General features: G+C 36.1%; 2 protein-coding genes and 1 non-coding gene across 4 annotated transcripts; 1 reads left to right on the top strand and 2 right to left on the bottom strand.

Moving 5' to 3' along the window:
• Window positions 1-2,071: 2,071 nt before the first annotated feature.
• LOC111022368 (TMV resistance protein N-like) lies at window positions 2,072-5,226 on the bottom strand. The gene is given in 6 exon segments (XM_088120189.1): window positions 2,072-2,548; window positions 2,886-3,604; window positions 3,607-3,727; window positions 3,821-4,099; window positions 4,210-4,913; window positions 5,061-5,226. Coding segments are annotated over 6 exon segments (2,397 nt in total). The 3' UTR covers window positions 2,072-2,140.
• Window positions 5,227-8,443: 3,217 nt separating this feature from the next.
• LOC111022364 (TMV resistance protein N) lies at window positions 8,444-13,932 on the bottom strand. Of its 2 annotated transcripts, none has more exons than XM_022299528.2 (6): window positions 13,355-13,932; window positions 12,024-13,122; window positions 11,635-11,913; window positions 10,616-11,536; window positions 10,184-10,467; window positions 8,444-9,122 (listed from the first exon to the last, which is right to left on the bottom strand). In XM_022299528.2, exons 1-6 carry the CDS (start codon window positions 13,843-13,845, stop codon window positions 8,918-8,920), a joined length of 3,279 nt encoding a protein of 1,092 aa, XP_022155220.1. In that variant the 5' UTR covers window positions 13,846-13,932; the 3' UTR covers window positions 8,444-8,917. The 2 variants fall into 2 exon arrangements, with proteins under 2 accessions (XP_022155220.1, XP_022155221.1); XM_022299529.2 differs by having other exon boundaries at window positions 8,982-9,122; window positions 10,138-10,467.
• Window positions 13,933-15,712: 1,780 nt separating this feature from the next.
• On the top strand, window positions 15,713-15,793 carry TRNAL-CAA (transfer RNA leucine (anticodon CAA)). The gene has a single exon. It is a non-coding gene; the product is annotated as a tRNA-Leu (tRNA).
• Window positions 15,794-16,008: the final 215 nt, after the last annotated feature.

Genomic DNA, 16,008 nt, shown 5'->3' on the forward strand with positions numbered 1-16,008 from the left:
AGTACGCCCAACTTGCTAACAAGAAATGAAGGTACAACGAGTTTGCTGAAGGAAATTTGGTTCTTGTACATCTTCGAAAGGAGAGATTTCCAAGAGGAACCTACTGAAAGGGGGAATTGATGTAGTAGTTTGTTAGGTGTTTTGTAACGCCCCAAGCCCAGGATTCGGTACCTCTTTGCCCCAGCATTCTCCTGCGACCTAGCTGCACCACCATCAAACTCTGAGCCACTTAGAAGAGTGTAGACTGTCCCTACAGACTAACACGAGTCATTTCAGCATGCTTTGTCCTCACTCACATGCTTCCTAGTAAATCAACTAGGAGGTCACCCAACCCAAGATTGCTCCAAGCCAATGACCACTCTTCCATGATCTCAGGATCCCTCTCATTCGGATGTGGTATCGGTTCATTCATGTACCCCTCCTCCCTAGTCAGGCGTCACATGTTTAGATGTTACGACTTTCTTTGTAATTAGATTAAGTATTTTGTTTTTTATTGTTGTTTAGAATTAGTTAGGTTATTAGTTAGTTACTGTGCTTAACTTTAGTTAATCATTATTGTATATAAAGCCATTTGGCCCATAAGCTAAGCCTATATATAAAGGCTAGGCTTCCCCTATTTGCACACTTTTTTTTATCATTAATAAAACAAACAGCCTAAGGTTTTTTCTGCTCCAACAATAACCACTTGTCGGGACACTATGAGTAGAAAGATGCAACCTTATTAATAAAGCTGCTTGTTCAGTAAGACCAGCTTTCGAGTTCGATGAAGAGTGAGCCTCTCTCTTATATCTAGGAGTAGGGAAGATAGCACTATTTTCACCTTTAAAATAAATTATTTAAAAAGAATACATATATTGACGGCTACAAAATGTAATCAACAAACATTTATATTATTAAAGTTGACGCAATAAGCCGTCAACTTTTATACTTTTGTTGACCGTATTTTTATTATTTTTTGTAAAATTTTGTTGGCCCTATGTTTTTACACTGTTGATGGCTAATAAACGTCAATACTTTTACTTTTATTGACGGCTACAAACCGTCAATAAAACAGGAAATATTGACGGCTTTTAGCTAACACCTTGTACTTGGCAGCCAATGTTGGAAAAATTACTTACTAAGAAAATTTTCCCCTTCCACAGTTATTCAATGAAAACTAAACAAACCACAATAATAAAAGAATATAGGAAAAGTGCAGTAAACGACACAAGCAATTTATACTGATTCACCCAAACGAAGGCTACATCTAATCTTTAGCTACACGCGGGTTCTACTATAATGTTGGGATAATACAATATCTCTCACTCAAGAGATCTCAACAAAAGTCGTCTAGCTTCTAATAACTACAACAATAGAATTCTAGGAATACATGAATGAAAAACCTCACCAAATACCCACGAGAACAGGTTGCTGACGGCGCACTACAACCCCGAGATCTCATCTCTATCTCTCTGCCAACACACTTTGATTTTGGCTTTCCACGACTCAAAGTCACTCTTTCCATCAAATTTTTCAATTTAGAATCTTGCAACTGCCATGCTTTGTTTCTTAAATCTTACAGACGTCTTTCTTCTCTTTGCTGGGCTCTGATACCACTTTTGTTAGGACCAAACGAGAAGCGTTTTAGGGCAAGACAAAAACTTATCAAATTGCTTGTAGAAATCGATGAAGAGGAAGATAGGGAATAAGAGAAATGCGCAGAGAATAAGTGGTTCAGCCAAACAAGGACCTACGTCCACTGTAAAGGGCAACAAATCTTTCACCATTCAGGTAATGGTTTTCAAGTGCAGTTTACGTAGTGGTGAGATACTCATAAATTAATTAAATTTACCCAACCCATCAACTTAAACTTTTGGGTTGAGTGGTGGTTTGTTGATCCTTAACACATAGTTATTCCTTTGGGCAATTTATACAATGTTACAATGAAATATTCGGTAGGTAAATTTTATACCCAACTTACACACGATTTCAACCGTGTAAAAAACCAGAGAGATAGTCATCTAGTACCATATTAACATGGGAGAGTAAATAACTTGCACCCTTTATTCAATGATAAAGGTCAATATAAATATACCTTAGCTTATAGAAGAATCTTTTGACATGAAAGTAACAAGTGAATTAAGATAACTAACTAAACTGATTAAGTCACTCTAATAATTGCCTCATTGAACCAAGCACGACAACCAAAGTTGAATCGTATGCATTTTATCCATAACGCATATTTAGACGTACTAACCCTATTTTTACGGATTATAATGCACCTGTCTGAAGAGCGTCTATTCAAATCAAAGCAAGTTTTCCCAATAGTGTGAATCATGCCATTGGCACCATCTTTTACTTTTGGTAAGTCCTCAATAATCCATTTCGTTCTGGGGTTGTCTCCATATACTTCCATAATGTTAAATGGAACGTTGAAAATGTATCCTTCGAAATCAAAGTCAGCGATTTGAGATGCTTTATGATACAGCGACCAACTGCTCTCCCAAATATCATCCTCATTTACAAAAGTGTGTAGCTTTATTCCTTGATTTATTTCTCCAAGTATTCTCTGTTGTCCATTATCAAAGCAAGCGTGAGGATATCAATATGATAAATCTAGGACAAACTTTTAAATAACAGTCAAAGAATGAATGAAAACCACAATTAGGATGGGCTTCATTCATACATACATTGTTAAGGAAATGATTGAAAAGGAAAGAGACTTTACAATGGTTTATAATAGACATGGATTACTCCTCTCAATGCCAATTTGTTTTGAGATGGAACCCATGAATATTAATAAACATTAAAAGTGAAAGTAACAAGTTTAAAGATTGACTGGTGCATGATGTTTTAACGACATTAAAATAAGATGTAGATCTTATCTTATAGGGAGAGTTTAGAACCTCCAAGATGTATTGATGCAACTTTGCATGACAACTGTTCATTTCAATAGTGGGAATATTTGGCAACCGCACAAACTCTCGAACAAGTGAAATCTCAACTAGCTTGGGGCAACTACGAACGTGTAGGTAGAACATGTATGATGAGTATGATATGCTTTCCAATGCCTTGCAGAAACGTGCGTAAATCCTTTTTAAATTTGGTGGTAGATTTGATATTCTTTCAAGATTTGAGCAACGTTCCAACCAAAGTTCTGTAAGTTTTGGAAGGCAGCTGATGCTAGATGGTAGGGCATGAAAGTCATTGCCTCCTAAATCCAATTTCTCTAGAGACACTAAGCTTCCAATATCATTAGGAATGGCATCATCTGACAAGTTGCAATTTTTAAGACATAGTATCTTTAGGGACTCCAAGCCTTGTAAAGATGTTGGGAGTACCACACTAGAGCTCAACAAATAGCTTGAGAAGATCCAAGACCATCTTGGCTTTGACAGAGGACCTTTACATCCATTTAGGGATAAACGTTTGAGTTTCTTCACCTTCACAATTGAGGAGAGCAATTCTATACGAGTTTCATTTGCTTCTAGAGTTGTCAATGATTCCATCTCACCTAAATCCTTAGGCAGACTTTCTAAATTTGAGCAGCCAGAAATAACAAGTGTCTCAACAGATTTTAATTTAGATAAAGTCTCTGGAAGCTTATTCAAGCTTATGCAGCCTTAACCAACCTCTTACAGTCTTTAAGTTCTAATTTCTCAAGATGTGGGAGTTTCAAAAAATTCGGAGTAGATTTTAAGTGATGAGAGTGGCTAAGATTGAGAATTGCCAACTTCTGCAATGATAACTATTTACAAGAAAAAATAAATAAAAGTTAGTGGATGATGAGGTGTCAAATTAGTTCAAAATAACTGATTTCACAATTACTAAAAGCATGTACCTTTGGTTCCTTTTGGAAGAATCTGATCAGATGGCTATACTTCAAGTCAATAGCAACGGCTTCCTCCAAATGGAAGTTCTTTGGCAAGGACTCCAAAGGAAATCCACGCCAACAAAGCCATCTTAACTCTCGGGAAAGATGTTTAAAATCTCCTCTTATGCGTGCGTAATTAAGTTGAAGCAACTTCAATTTTTGCATTTTAGTAAATGCTTTTGTATGGATTTTTTTCTCGTTAAATATTGACAACTTTAAAGAGAGGCCTTCAGTTATATCAGTTCCCTACGAAACAAAAATCCACTTAGTAGAGTCATTCTCTAATAAATATTAGTTGCAGAATTAAAGAAAAAACTTGCATTTGATTCACAAGAAAAACACGAGAGATCTCTTACTTTTTGTTTCTCAAGTACAACAAGCACATCGTTGTTAACAAAGATTCTGCTTCGCTTTTCAGGCTCTTTTGGAGATTCATTACGAACAATCTCTCTTCCCATATCTCTAAGTAAATTGTGCATCATAAACTTGTTTTTGTTGTCAACTTTTAGAAGGCATCTTTCAAGGAGGATACTAATGCCAATTCTTGGAAAAACCCCACATCCATCCAATATTTGTGTAACCTTATCCTTGTCCATTCCGATAAAAAAACACGATATGTCAGGAAATATATCCTTGATTTTTTGATCGTCGAGGCCATCAAAACTTATCTTAAGCTTTTCCTGAATTTTATTATGAGGAATTTTCTTTAGTTTCTTCAATGCATCTTCCCATTCGAGTACCATTCGACCATACAAGAAAGAACCTACCACTTCAAGAGCTAACGGTAAACCTCCACAATAACTAACCACACGTTTTGAAAGTTGACAATAATCTACGGAAGGGTACTTATTATGAAAGGCATGCCAACTAAAGAGTTCAAGAGCTTCGTTCTCATTCATTTCATCTATTGTGCGTATTGCATCCACCTGAAAATTCTTGAGCAAATGCTCATTTCTAGTTGTTATAATGATTCTGGTTCCTGCACCAAACCAGCAACGACTTCTTGCTAATGCATTTAATAGTGTCCCATAATGTCCATGCGCAAGAAATCGCGACGTCGCTGCCCTCTTTCAATCCTGCCTCGTCCCGACTCATTCCAACGTCGATTTGGTTCCATAATTCCAACAATCTCCCACTTTGAGACAAACCGACAATCTTGCCTCCCAATGCAATAATAGTGTCCCTCATTACTTAGTTCTGACTGTACCAACAGCTTCTAACTGATCAACATCTTTTTGGCACCAACCAAGGTTCCATCTGTGATTATCTTGAGACTGAACAATCCTACATGGTTTTGTCTCCCAAACGTAAATGACATAGCCATGTGGTCCCACTCGAACTAAGCGGTTCCCAATGCTTCCTTCTTCGATCATGCCCAATGACTCTTGAAGGAAAGCTTCTTCACTTATGGCTTGGCCAAAACCCAACCAAATCTGTTGCCAAGCTAGAGACTTCACTGTTGACCTCAGCGCCAACCATAGTCATTTTCATTGATACACTCTTTCGCCTATGTGATTTCATCAGCTCGTCAAACCGTCTGAAAACTGGTGCTAAAATTTGACAATCTACTGAACAACTCATCGGGATATTCTTCTTTTTCTTTTCACTACTTCCCAGTTGTTGAACTTGAACTGATGGCAGATTCTCCTCATCTATCCAAACTATCTTTACTGCTGATTCTGTTATGTCTCCCCCTAAACCATTTGCAGCCCTGTGCGTAACCCGTCTCTCTTATTCTTTAGCAACGCCAAATCTCAACATGTATGCTGAAGCTTTTCTGTGGCTCACAACCACTACCTCACATCCCCTCATGAGTTTCCACCAATTCTCTGCAAACTCACTTCTGTAGCCTTCGTCATCCAGTTTCTCTGTTGATATTAGATTCACCTTGAAACTGGGCATATACCTCACATCATGCAGTACTAACTCGGTCCCGTTGTCAGTCCTCAGACGAACATCCCAAATTCTTCTGATATTGGAGAGTATACCATTTCTCATTCTCACAATGTCATGATTCCCTACAATGAAAGCATGAACCAATTCCAGTCTGAAGATACATGCACGGAGACTGCATTGTCCACTACCCACTCTGATGACTTGTCTACAAGTATTACGTGTCACTCTCAACGCGTGTAAGCAACATATCAAACTTCAAGCTTCATAATAATAATTCATAATATTAACAACAATGCTCAATCATCTTTAGTTCTCTTGTAAAGACTCAAACCATATCAAACTCATACTAAATGGGGAGAAGATGTGACACTCTCTAGAGTTTGAGATCATTCCTTAGTATAACATGTCAATCACATCCTCGGGGAGTTCATAGCTTAAAGCTTGATAAACTTAGATCACTGTCTTGTCCAACCATTACAAGAGAATATATTTTTAAAGCCAAAAGTTTCTTAAATCATCTCTAAAAGGTTGACTAAAAAAATAATAATAATAAAAACCCAAAGATCTTTGTCCTCAAATTCAGTTCAAAAAAGTTTCTATCTCTTCAGTCTATTTGGGTGAAAGTTTCTACTTCTAACCCAAAACCTCAAAGATATTCCACGAGACTTCAAGCCACCCATGCTATCCCTTAGAGACATTTTGCTTGCTTAATTAAAACTTGTACTATTTGAATTTTTGAACTTCGCTGAAACCTTATTCTTTATTTTCTCATTTCTTTGCCTAAATAAATGGGAAATTGGGGTTTCTGACGACCCCAAATCTTTTTCACTTTGTATTTATGACCTAGTCTAAAAAAACTTGTACTATTTATGACCCTGATCACATGAAATTTTGGAGAAATTATATTTCGTGGACTAAGTACAATTTGTATTGATATTTGGGGTTCGTAAAATCTAATATTTATCCTTTGATTCTTTTCCTTGAATTCGATCTTGATCGGCCTCTTGGCGACTTGTTGATCTTGATCGGCCTTATGGACTCGTTGATCTTGATCGGCATTTTGGACTTGTTGATCTTGATTGACCTCTTGGTGGCTTGTTTATCTTGATCGACCTCTTGGTAGCTTAATGATCTTGATTGACCTCTTGGAGGCTTGTTGATCTTGATCGACATTCTTACGGTTTGTTGACCTTGATCATTGATGATGATCTTGATCTTTAAAGGGTAGAAGGATTTTGATCCTATGTGTGGAGAGAATTTTGATCCCATGTAAGATAAAGGATCTTGGTCCGACGAATTAGATGGTGAATGATCCCCTCTATTTTATAATGTATTTCATGGGCATCACATAAACTTGGCTCACTAGATGGGTCCTGCTAACTTGAGCCTTATTGAATTTTTAATATCTTTTAATTTAATTTAAAAACACTTGTCTGCTTAAAAAAAAAAATTTAAAGACACTTGTCAAATTCTAATTAGTCTTAGTTTAATTACATATAATTTTATTATGTGACAATTTGTGATTTGTCGAAATTTATTAGTCAATAAATGCTCTTTTCGAGATTAAAACGTATGATATTTATTTACGGTTTTGATCCCTATTAATGTGCCAAATTAATCAAAATAGAACTCTTGTTCAAAATTTTGATTAACTATTTTTGACACATTTTTATGTCAATTAATCAAAATATGAATTTTGGTCAAAATTTTGATATTCTTATGCGACAATAAAATTAATTTGAATTTTAGCAGATTCTATGTTCTACCTTAATTCTAATTGAAATTTTTATTTTTGGATAAAATTTAACCCCCAAATATTGATACAAATTGTATTTAGTCTGCAAAATATAATTTCTCCAAAAATTTTGTGTGAATAATTATGTTGCAATTTGTTATTTGCCGAAATTTATCAGACCCCTCTACACCTTTTTTTCAACCCATTTTTTTATTTTTTTCAAATGTGAAAGTACATATTTTCCATTGTGGCATAAATTATCATCAATAAAAAAATATCCTTAATTTTCTAACTCTTAATTAAAAAAAAAAATCTCAAATTTGAAAATCCAAACCCGTAATCTAGAGATTTATCTTTTCTAAAGAGAAAATCTCACATTTTCCCTCCTCCAGACTTAAGGTGAAAATTATGTAATTTTGAAAAAAAAAAAAAACCGAATTCTTCTAGCCGTTTAAAGAAAATTGAAATTCATGCAATCTAATTGCATGAATCTTGCCTTTATCTCGGGATTCATGATGAAAGCTGGGTGTTCACGGATTGGGTTGGATCAAGTTCAAAGAGATTTTTAGTCAGGTTGGTTGTATATGAGAACCGCTCTTCAAAAGTTTTTTCTTCAAACGTATGTTTTTGAATTCTTATTAAAAAACGAAAACTTATATATATTATTTTTTTTTCAAAATTTAATCTACATTTTGAAAATGTTTATAAAAACTATATATCAAAGCAAATGAACACCTATGTGACCCTAAAATTTCAAGGCTTAATTATAAAAAATAAAGGATAAAAAATGAAATGCTTATCAAATGTGACCTAGTCTCTGTTACAATTGATATTTTTATATTGACAATGGGTAGCCATCATTTAAGAAGCTACAACAATCTCAAATTATGTCAAGCCTACAATTGTTGCATCAAGAAAACTTTGTCAACTTATTTCCATTCCTATACATAGCCAACGTGTCAATTTAAATTTTAAATTTTAAATTTCATTAAATTAAACTCCAAACTTGAATCGGTCAAAACTAGAAAGTAATTGTCTATGAAACAAGACATGAAGCACACTAAATCCCACCAATAAAATACTAAAAATGAAGCGAAGGACATATGGATCAAACTCAGTCAAAAATGTTGGACTTCACCTCGTTCTTACCCATCGTTACAAATTCGGTGTAGTATATCAAGGTTACCTTTACAACGTCCTCGTCCTTGGCAAAGACAGTCAACTTGTATCGAGTTTCAAAATTGTCAAGCGAAAAATCAACCAAATCCTTGGAGTATTGTCTTCGGAGCCTTTTCTTTGAAACATTCTTCTTAACGATCCTACGAGATGGCCATCACAACCAAATTATAAATAAGAACTCGGCCTTCGAGAAGGTCACGGTGGTGCCCCCAATATTGAAGCTCATTCAATCTGTCGTGCTGTCAGTAACCTCCCTAAGCAGGCACCAAGGAACTGCAGAACATCAGATTGAGGCCCACAAAGCGCCCGAATATTGTTCGTTTTATGAACATATACAACTGTGTTGGAGTAAGCTTCTCTTTGATAAGCTTGTTAACATTGCTAATGCGAGATAAGCTAGTAATTTGAGCTGGAAATCTATCTTCCTCACTAATCTTAATGGTGTGATCCATTTTAGTCCTGCAACCAAAACAAATATGGAACTAGCATTTTAGTCTAAAAAACAAATAACATAAAACATTGGAGTAGAGTGAGGAAGGAAATATAAAAGGGAAAAAGTCACTACGGTCAATGTGAAATATTGCATTCTGTAAATTTTCTCGCTCTCGCTCTCTCATAACCTTTCATTTTCTCTCGCTCTCTTCTATGGAACACGAATAAGCAGACGGATGCTTGTACAACAGTGAAATCTAAATACAATTCGAACTAAAACATGCATATTCATCCGAAAAGCATGAGAACAATTCAGTAGGAACTAGACGTAATCAAATTTCAAACCTAACTAGTTTAAATTTAAGGTAAAACTAAGATGACACCCATACTGCATCCATATTTTGGGCGAATACAACATAAGCAAACAACGAATGGCCAAACTCAGAAACCAAATTAGAAAGAAAATAGACAATTGTACGATAAAATGTGCGGAATCAGAATGGTTACTGGAGAAGAATGCCTACAGCAGCTAAAAAACGCGAAAGGAAATCGGAATCACCGGAGAGATAGGAAATTGACAGATTGGTGCCGAATACAAATTTTCCCGACAACGATTGAATGGGACAATCGAAGGAGAAGAGGGAGAGAGCTTCAGCGTAGAGGAAAGGAAAAAAAAAGAGGGAAACTAGATTTGAGACTATTGGTATTACCCAAGTTACTGGAAGGGCGGAGAGAGTAATTTTGCAAGGAGGGTGATATCAGCAAACATACGTTTTTTAAATAGAGAGGGCCCTGGGTAAAGGGTTAATCAGCCCAAAATATTTATATTTTGAGGACAAAATCAAGTAGGTAGAGAATGTTGAAACTGAATCAATGTCCACAAAACATAATTAATATTATGAATCTTCAAGCAAATAAAAACTTAACAAATGAGAGGATTGATTTTACATCTTATTCAAGTTTAGGTCGAAGATAACTTTGTAATTGACTCAAGGAGCCAAGTACGAGATAAAAAATCAAATTTTATGCAACTCATCTCTACCTCATGTCGAGGAACATCATAGTAACGTTTACGAATCAGAATGCACCTATTCGAAGATCCTCCACTGAATTCAAAGCAAGTTTTCCCAATAATGTGAGTGCCATTCCCACCATCTCCTACTTTTGGTAATTCATCATTTCTGAACCACCAATCATTTGTTCTCAAGCCTACAGGACAATGATACATAATAGACTCAATGTCTGCTCCTTCGAAATCAAAGTCAGCAATTTGAGATGCTTCAACATGTAGCGACCAACTGCTTTCCTCAGAAACAGCCCCATCTGGAAAACTGCATACCTTTATTCCTCCATTTATTTCTTCAAACATTCTCTGTCGTCCAATATCAAAGTAAGCACCATGAAATTATTATGAAAAAATCTAGGACCAATTAAATTACAAACCCTTTTAAAATAACAATCCATGATTTTAAAAATCAAAGCATATAATATAATATGTCATTGTAAGGAGAAGGGAGAACCTGGAAGATCTGTTTAAATGACTGATTCAACTTTGAATGACCCCCCGACATCTTAATACTGGGAATATATGGCACCACCCCGTCAAAGCTTGAAATCTCAACTACCTTGGGGCATTCTGCAACATTTATCCACTCTATAAGCTCGACGTTCTTTGGTAGTTCTGATATGTTTTCCAATGCCTTGCATTTTACTTCATCAATCCATCGTGAGTAAGGTGGTAGATTTAATATTTGTTCAAGCTTTGAGCAACCACTCGAATTAAGATCGTAAAGGTTTGAAAGGCAGCTGATGCTTGATGGTAGGGCATCAAAGTCATTGCCTCCTAAATCCAATGTCATTAGAGACACCAAGCTCCCTATGTCTTTAGGAATTGCATCATCTGACACGTTGCAATTTCGAAGACGTAGTATCGTTAGGGACTTGAAACCTTGTAAACACATTGGGAGCACAATAGAATTTGAAAATTTACTTGGGAAAATCCTAGACCACAAGATCTCAGCCAGTGACTTTGATAGAAGCCGGTTAGATCTAGTTATGGACAAACATTTGAGTTTCTTCAACCCCACAATTGTAGATGGCAATTCTTGTATACAAGTACCATCGGCTGCAAGGGTTGTCAATGATTCCATCTTCCCCAATTCATTAGGCAGCTTCTCTAACTTTGAGCAGCCAGAAAGAATAAGCCTTTCAAGGGATTTTAGTTCACAAAAAGCCTCTGGAAGCTTATTCAAGCATATGCAGTCTTTCAAATTTATGAATCCAAGTTTCTGAAGACATCCTATAGAATCATCAACCTTAACCAAACTCTTACAATCTTCGAGTTCTAATTTCTGAAGATGTGGGAGTTTCGAGAAATTCGGAGTACATGTCAAGTAACGAGAGTGGCTAAGATTAAGAATTGTCAACTTCTCCAGTGAAAACTATATATACAAGAAAATAAGAAAAATAAAAGTTAGTAGATGAAGAAGTATCAAATTAGTTCAAAAAATGATTTCACACAATTATCATAAGCACGTACCTTAGGTTCCTTCTGGAAGAATTTGATCAGATGACTATATCTCAAATCAATAGCTACCGCTTTCTCCAAATGAAAGCTTTTTGGTAAGGACTCTAAAGGGAATCCATGCCAACAAATCCACCTCAACTCTTGCGAGATATGTTTAAAATCTCCTCTTATGCGTGCATAATTAAGTTGAAGCAATCTCAATTTTTGCATTTCACTGAATGCTTTTGTATGAAAATTTTTCTTGCTAGATATTGACAACTTTAAAGATAGGCCTTCAGTTACATCGGCTCCCTATGAAACAAAATTCCACTTATTAGAACCCTTCTTTGATAAATATTAGTTAGAAAATTAAAGGAGCTTGCAAAATTTGATTCACAAGAAAAACATAAGAGATCTCTTACCTTTTGTTTCTCAAGTACATCGAGCACATCATCATTAACAAAAATTCTGCTTCGTTTAGCAGGCTCTTTTCGAGATTCATTATGCACGATCTCTCTTCCCATATCTCTAAGTAAGTCGTGCATCCTAAACTTGTTTTCGTGGTCAACTCTTAGAAGGCGTCTTTGAAGGAGGACACTAATGCCAATTATTGGAAAAAACCCACATCCATCCAATATTCGTGTAACCTCACTCTTGTCCATTCCAATAAAAAAGCACGAAATATCAAGAAATATATCCTTGTATGCTTGATCACCAAGACCATCAAAACTTGTCTTCAGCTTTCTTGAAATTTCATCCAGAGGAATTTTCTTTAGCTTATTCAACGCATCTTCCCATTCGAGCACCGTTCGACCATACAAGAAAGAACCTAACACTTCAAGAGCTAACGGTAATCCTCCACAATAACTAACCACACGTTTTGAAAGTTGACAATAATCTACAGAAGGGTACTTATTGTGAAAGGCATGCCAACTAAAGAGTTCAAGAGCTTCGTTCTCATTCATTTCATCTATTGTGCATATTGCATCCACCTGAAAATTCTTGAGAAAATGCTCATTTCTAGTTGTTATAATGATTCTGGTTCCTGCACCAAACCAGCAACGACTTCTTGCTAATGCATTTAACTGCCCCATATCATCTATATCATCTAATATTAGAAGTACCTTCTTGTGAGGAAGTCTTTGTTGCAGTTGTGTGATTCCTTCATGAACATATTGTAATTCAATTTTGCTTGATTTGAAGATAGACTTGAGGAGTTTTTCTTGCAAGTGAACTAGCCCATTCAACTGCTCTGAAGTATCCTTAATGTTGTCGAGAAAACAAGCTCCATCAAAATCATCATAAAGTAGATTATAAACTGCTTTTGCAATGGTTGTTTTACCCACACCTCCCATACCCCAAATCCCTACCATGCGCACACCACCTAATCCAACACCTAGCTTTGAAGTAATTGCATTAACATGAAAATCAATGCCTACAAGATGGTGAGCTACATCAATGATTCTCTTCAGATCCCTCGATACCTTTTGAATAATTTTCTTGATAAATTTACCTTCATGCCTGCAATGCAGCATTCATATTCTGTTTCACAAACTTCTCATTGAAAGAGGAAGCCAAAGAAAATTGATATATTCTAATCTATAGTTGAGATCCTCCGGAAAAGAAAAATGCAATCAATTTAATTGACCACTTATCTTCAAATTGACAGACCAAAAAAAATAATAATAATAAAGAAAGAAAGAATAAAGAAAGGTATATAAGAAAGAAAACAAAAAAGAGCTAAGAGAATTACCCATCAGCAATATTTTCCAAATTGAAGCCAGCTAAATTTGCAGCTTCGGTCAAAGCCATTCTCCAGCTAAGAATTTTGTTATAATTTTCCGAACCAAAATGTAGTTGATATCGAGAAAATGCCTCTCCAAAACTTCCCTTCTGATTCCTCACATCAGATGGATCAACATCATAAAACACAGGCAAGACCAATTGGTTCAGAGTTCTCCTACATTCCATAATTTTCACGAGCTCCTCCAAACACCATCTCGAATCCGCATAACCCTTTGAGAAAACAATAATTGCAATCTTAGACCTTTGGATTGCTTGTTCGAGCTCGGTGGTTATATGTTCCCCACGTGGGATTTCATTTTCATCTCTAAACACATTAATTCCAGCATCTCTCAGTGCATGGTAGAGGTGATCCGTGAAGTTCTTGCGAGTATTCTCACTTCTAAAACTCAGAAAAACATCATACATCCATCTACCACCATCAGCTTTTCGATCAGCCATGTCCAAAAAGAACTCTCACAATACCAACGCAAAATAGTTTTTCCAAATAGGGAGAGAGAATAATTTTAGAGAAGTGACTGAAACTAAAATGAAGAAGAGAAAAAGACTTGGCATTGACCGCTACTGCGTGCTTGATTGGAATGGTGAGGGCCCACAGTTGTGAAGGAAAATTCAAAGAAATGATGGAGATTATAGAAAGTTGAGTAGGCCCGTACAATTTAAGCCACGCGCAATGATGTACTTGGGTTGATAATTGCGTAAGGAAAGTTCAAGGAAACAGCAGCAAGATTCAACTATTATGAATACTAATGCCGAGCCTAATTTTCTTTTTTAATAATTATCATGTAAAATAAATATTTAAATAATTTTTTAAAAAATTAATATGAATTTATAGGAGGTGTTCCTTTGAAAACCATTGCCATTGAAGTTAATCGTTGGTCTTCCAAAAGCATATATGAGTGGATACAACGTGATGACCTCTGATCAAGGCTTGCTTGCAGCAGTTCCGTGAAGCCATAAACCAGTCTAGTTTGTGCTTATTTGCGTGTTTTACAATATACGAGCTCGCCATTTATCATGGCTGTAGGACGTAAGTGTGGGTTGTTAGCTACGGCTTTTCAAATTTTGGATGAACTATAAATTTTAAGCAATGGAAGTCTAAATATGGCCTGATAAACAAATTGGTTATGGTTTTACATTACGTATGCCCGATATATTAATTGGATGCATTGTAGTTGGAGTATAAAATTTCTAGCACAGAAGCTCAAGAGAATTATAATGCTGATTGTTATAGGGAGAAAGAGAAGATCCAGCGAAGCGAGAGAAGATCCAGCAAAGTGAGAGAAGAGCCAAGAGAAGGCACGAGCCAGAAAGGGGCCAGGAACTTCGGAAGACCTGACTCAACGATGATGCATGTCAGCCCGAAACTCTTGATCCTACGACAGGCTCATAACAAGATACACTAGCTCAGATAACCAGATTTCATAGATGTATCAGGATTCGAATTCCACAATCCTAGAGAGATCAGGATTCAACTTCTATAAATAGAAAAGTAAGTCAAACCCTAAAAGTATGCCTAAATACCCTACTTTCTATACTCGACTATTCCGATACTGATTTAAGCATCGGAGCCCATGTGACAAAAGTCACATCGGTTTTAGTGCTATTTTGTTTTGCTGGTGACGTCGATCTCTTTAATTCTAGAAGATTGGTGCGAATTTGGCGGAATCCTAAGGGGCCAAATTTCTGCATCAACAATTGGCGCCGTCTGTGGGGATGACTAAGATCTAAACGAGAGATGAACGGTGTTCTGGCTACAATTGTCATCCGAGAAGAAGGATGAACCAAGGACGGGTCTTATGCGATGAAAAGGTCGACATGAGCTCTGGTCATCACATGGAATCACCCACCCCAGATAGAGGAAAACCTACTGAAGATTTAAATCAATCCTTTGACAATTTAAAACAGACTTTTCAAGTACTTAAATATTATTTAATGGATGAAAACGGGGGAATTTTTAATTACGATCCATGCAGTAACATCGTTTTCAATCCATTTAATTTGAATTGGCATTTTCTGCATCATAATTATCATCATAGTTATTGTGAAGAAACACCTACAAGAATTAGCCTTGGACAGTTTTTTTTTGAAAATGTATGTATAGCCAAAAATAGACCACACCTAAAATCGGGTCAAATTATAATTATTCTCCTCCGGATAATTCAAATCGAAGCAATTGGATGTCCGACTCGGACCTATATGACATGACCGAGCAATAGAAATACTCTAACACTCCACCTTTGTCATATATTCCATACATCACACTAGATAGATGTCATATTCATGGAATATGATTCACTTTCAAGATGCCTTGGTGGTGAAATGGTAGACACGCGAGACTCAAAATCTCGTGCTAAAGAGCGTGGAGGTTCGAGTCCTCTTCAAGGCATAATGTTGAGAATGCCCGTTGAATTGGAAGGAATAAGTTCGGCAACGGATCACGAAATCTTGGCGATCTTCTCTATCTAAACTTATAAGATTTCATTCTTGAACAAAAATCCATTTATTTATTTATTTCATCTATTCCATGATCGGAACAGGAGGGGATACACGTTACACCACGATTTTGAATTTTGAATCAGAAGAGAGATTTCAAGAAATGGC

This window comes from Momordica charantia (assembly GCF_013281855.1).
Source record: "Momordica charantia cultivar OHB3-1 chromosome 11 unlocalized genomic scaffold, Mcharantia_2.0 BLBB01000011.1, whole genome shotgun sequence".
Taxonomy (NCBI): Eukaryota; Viridiplantae; Streptophyta; class Magnoliopsida; order Cucurbitales; family Cucurbitaceae; genus Momordica; species Momordica charantia.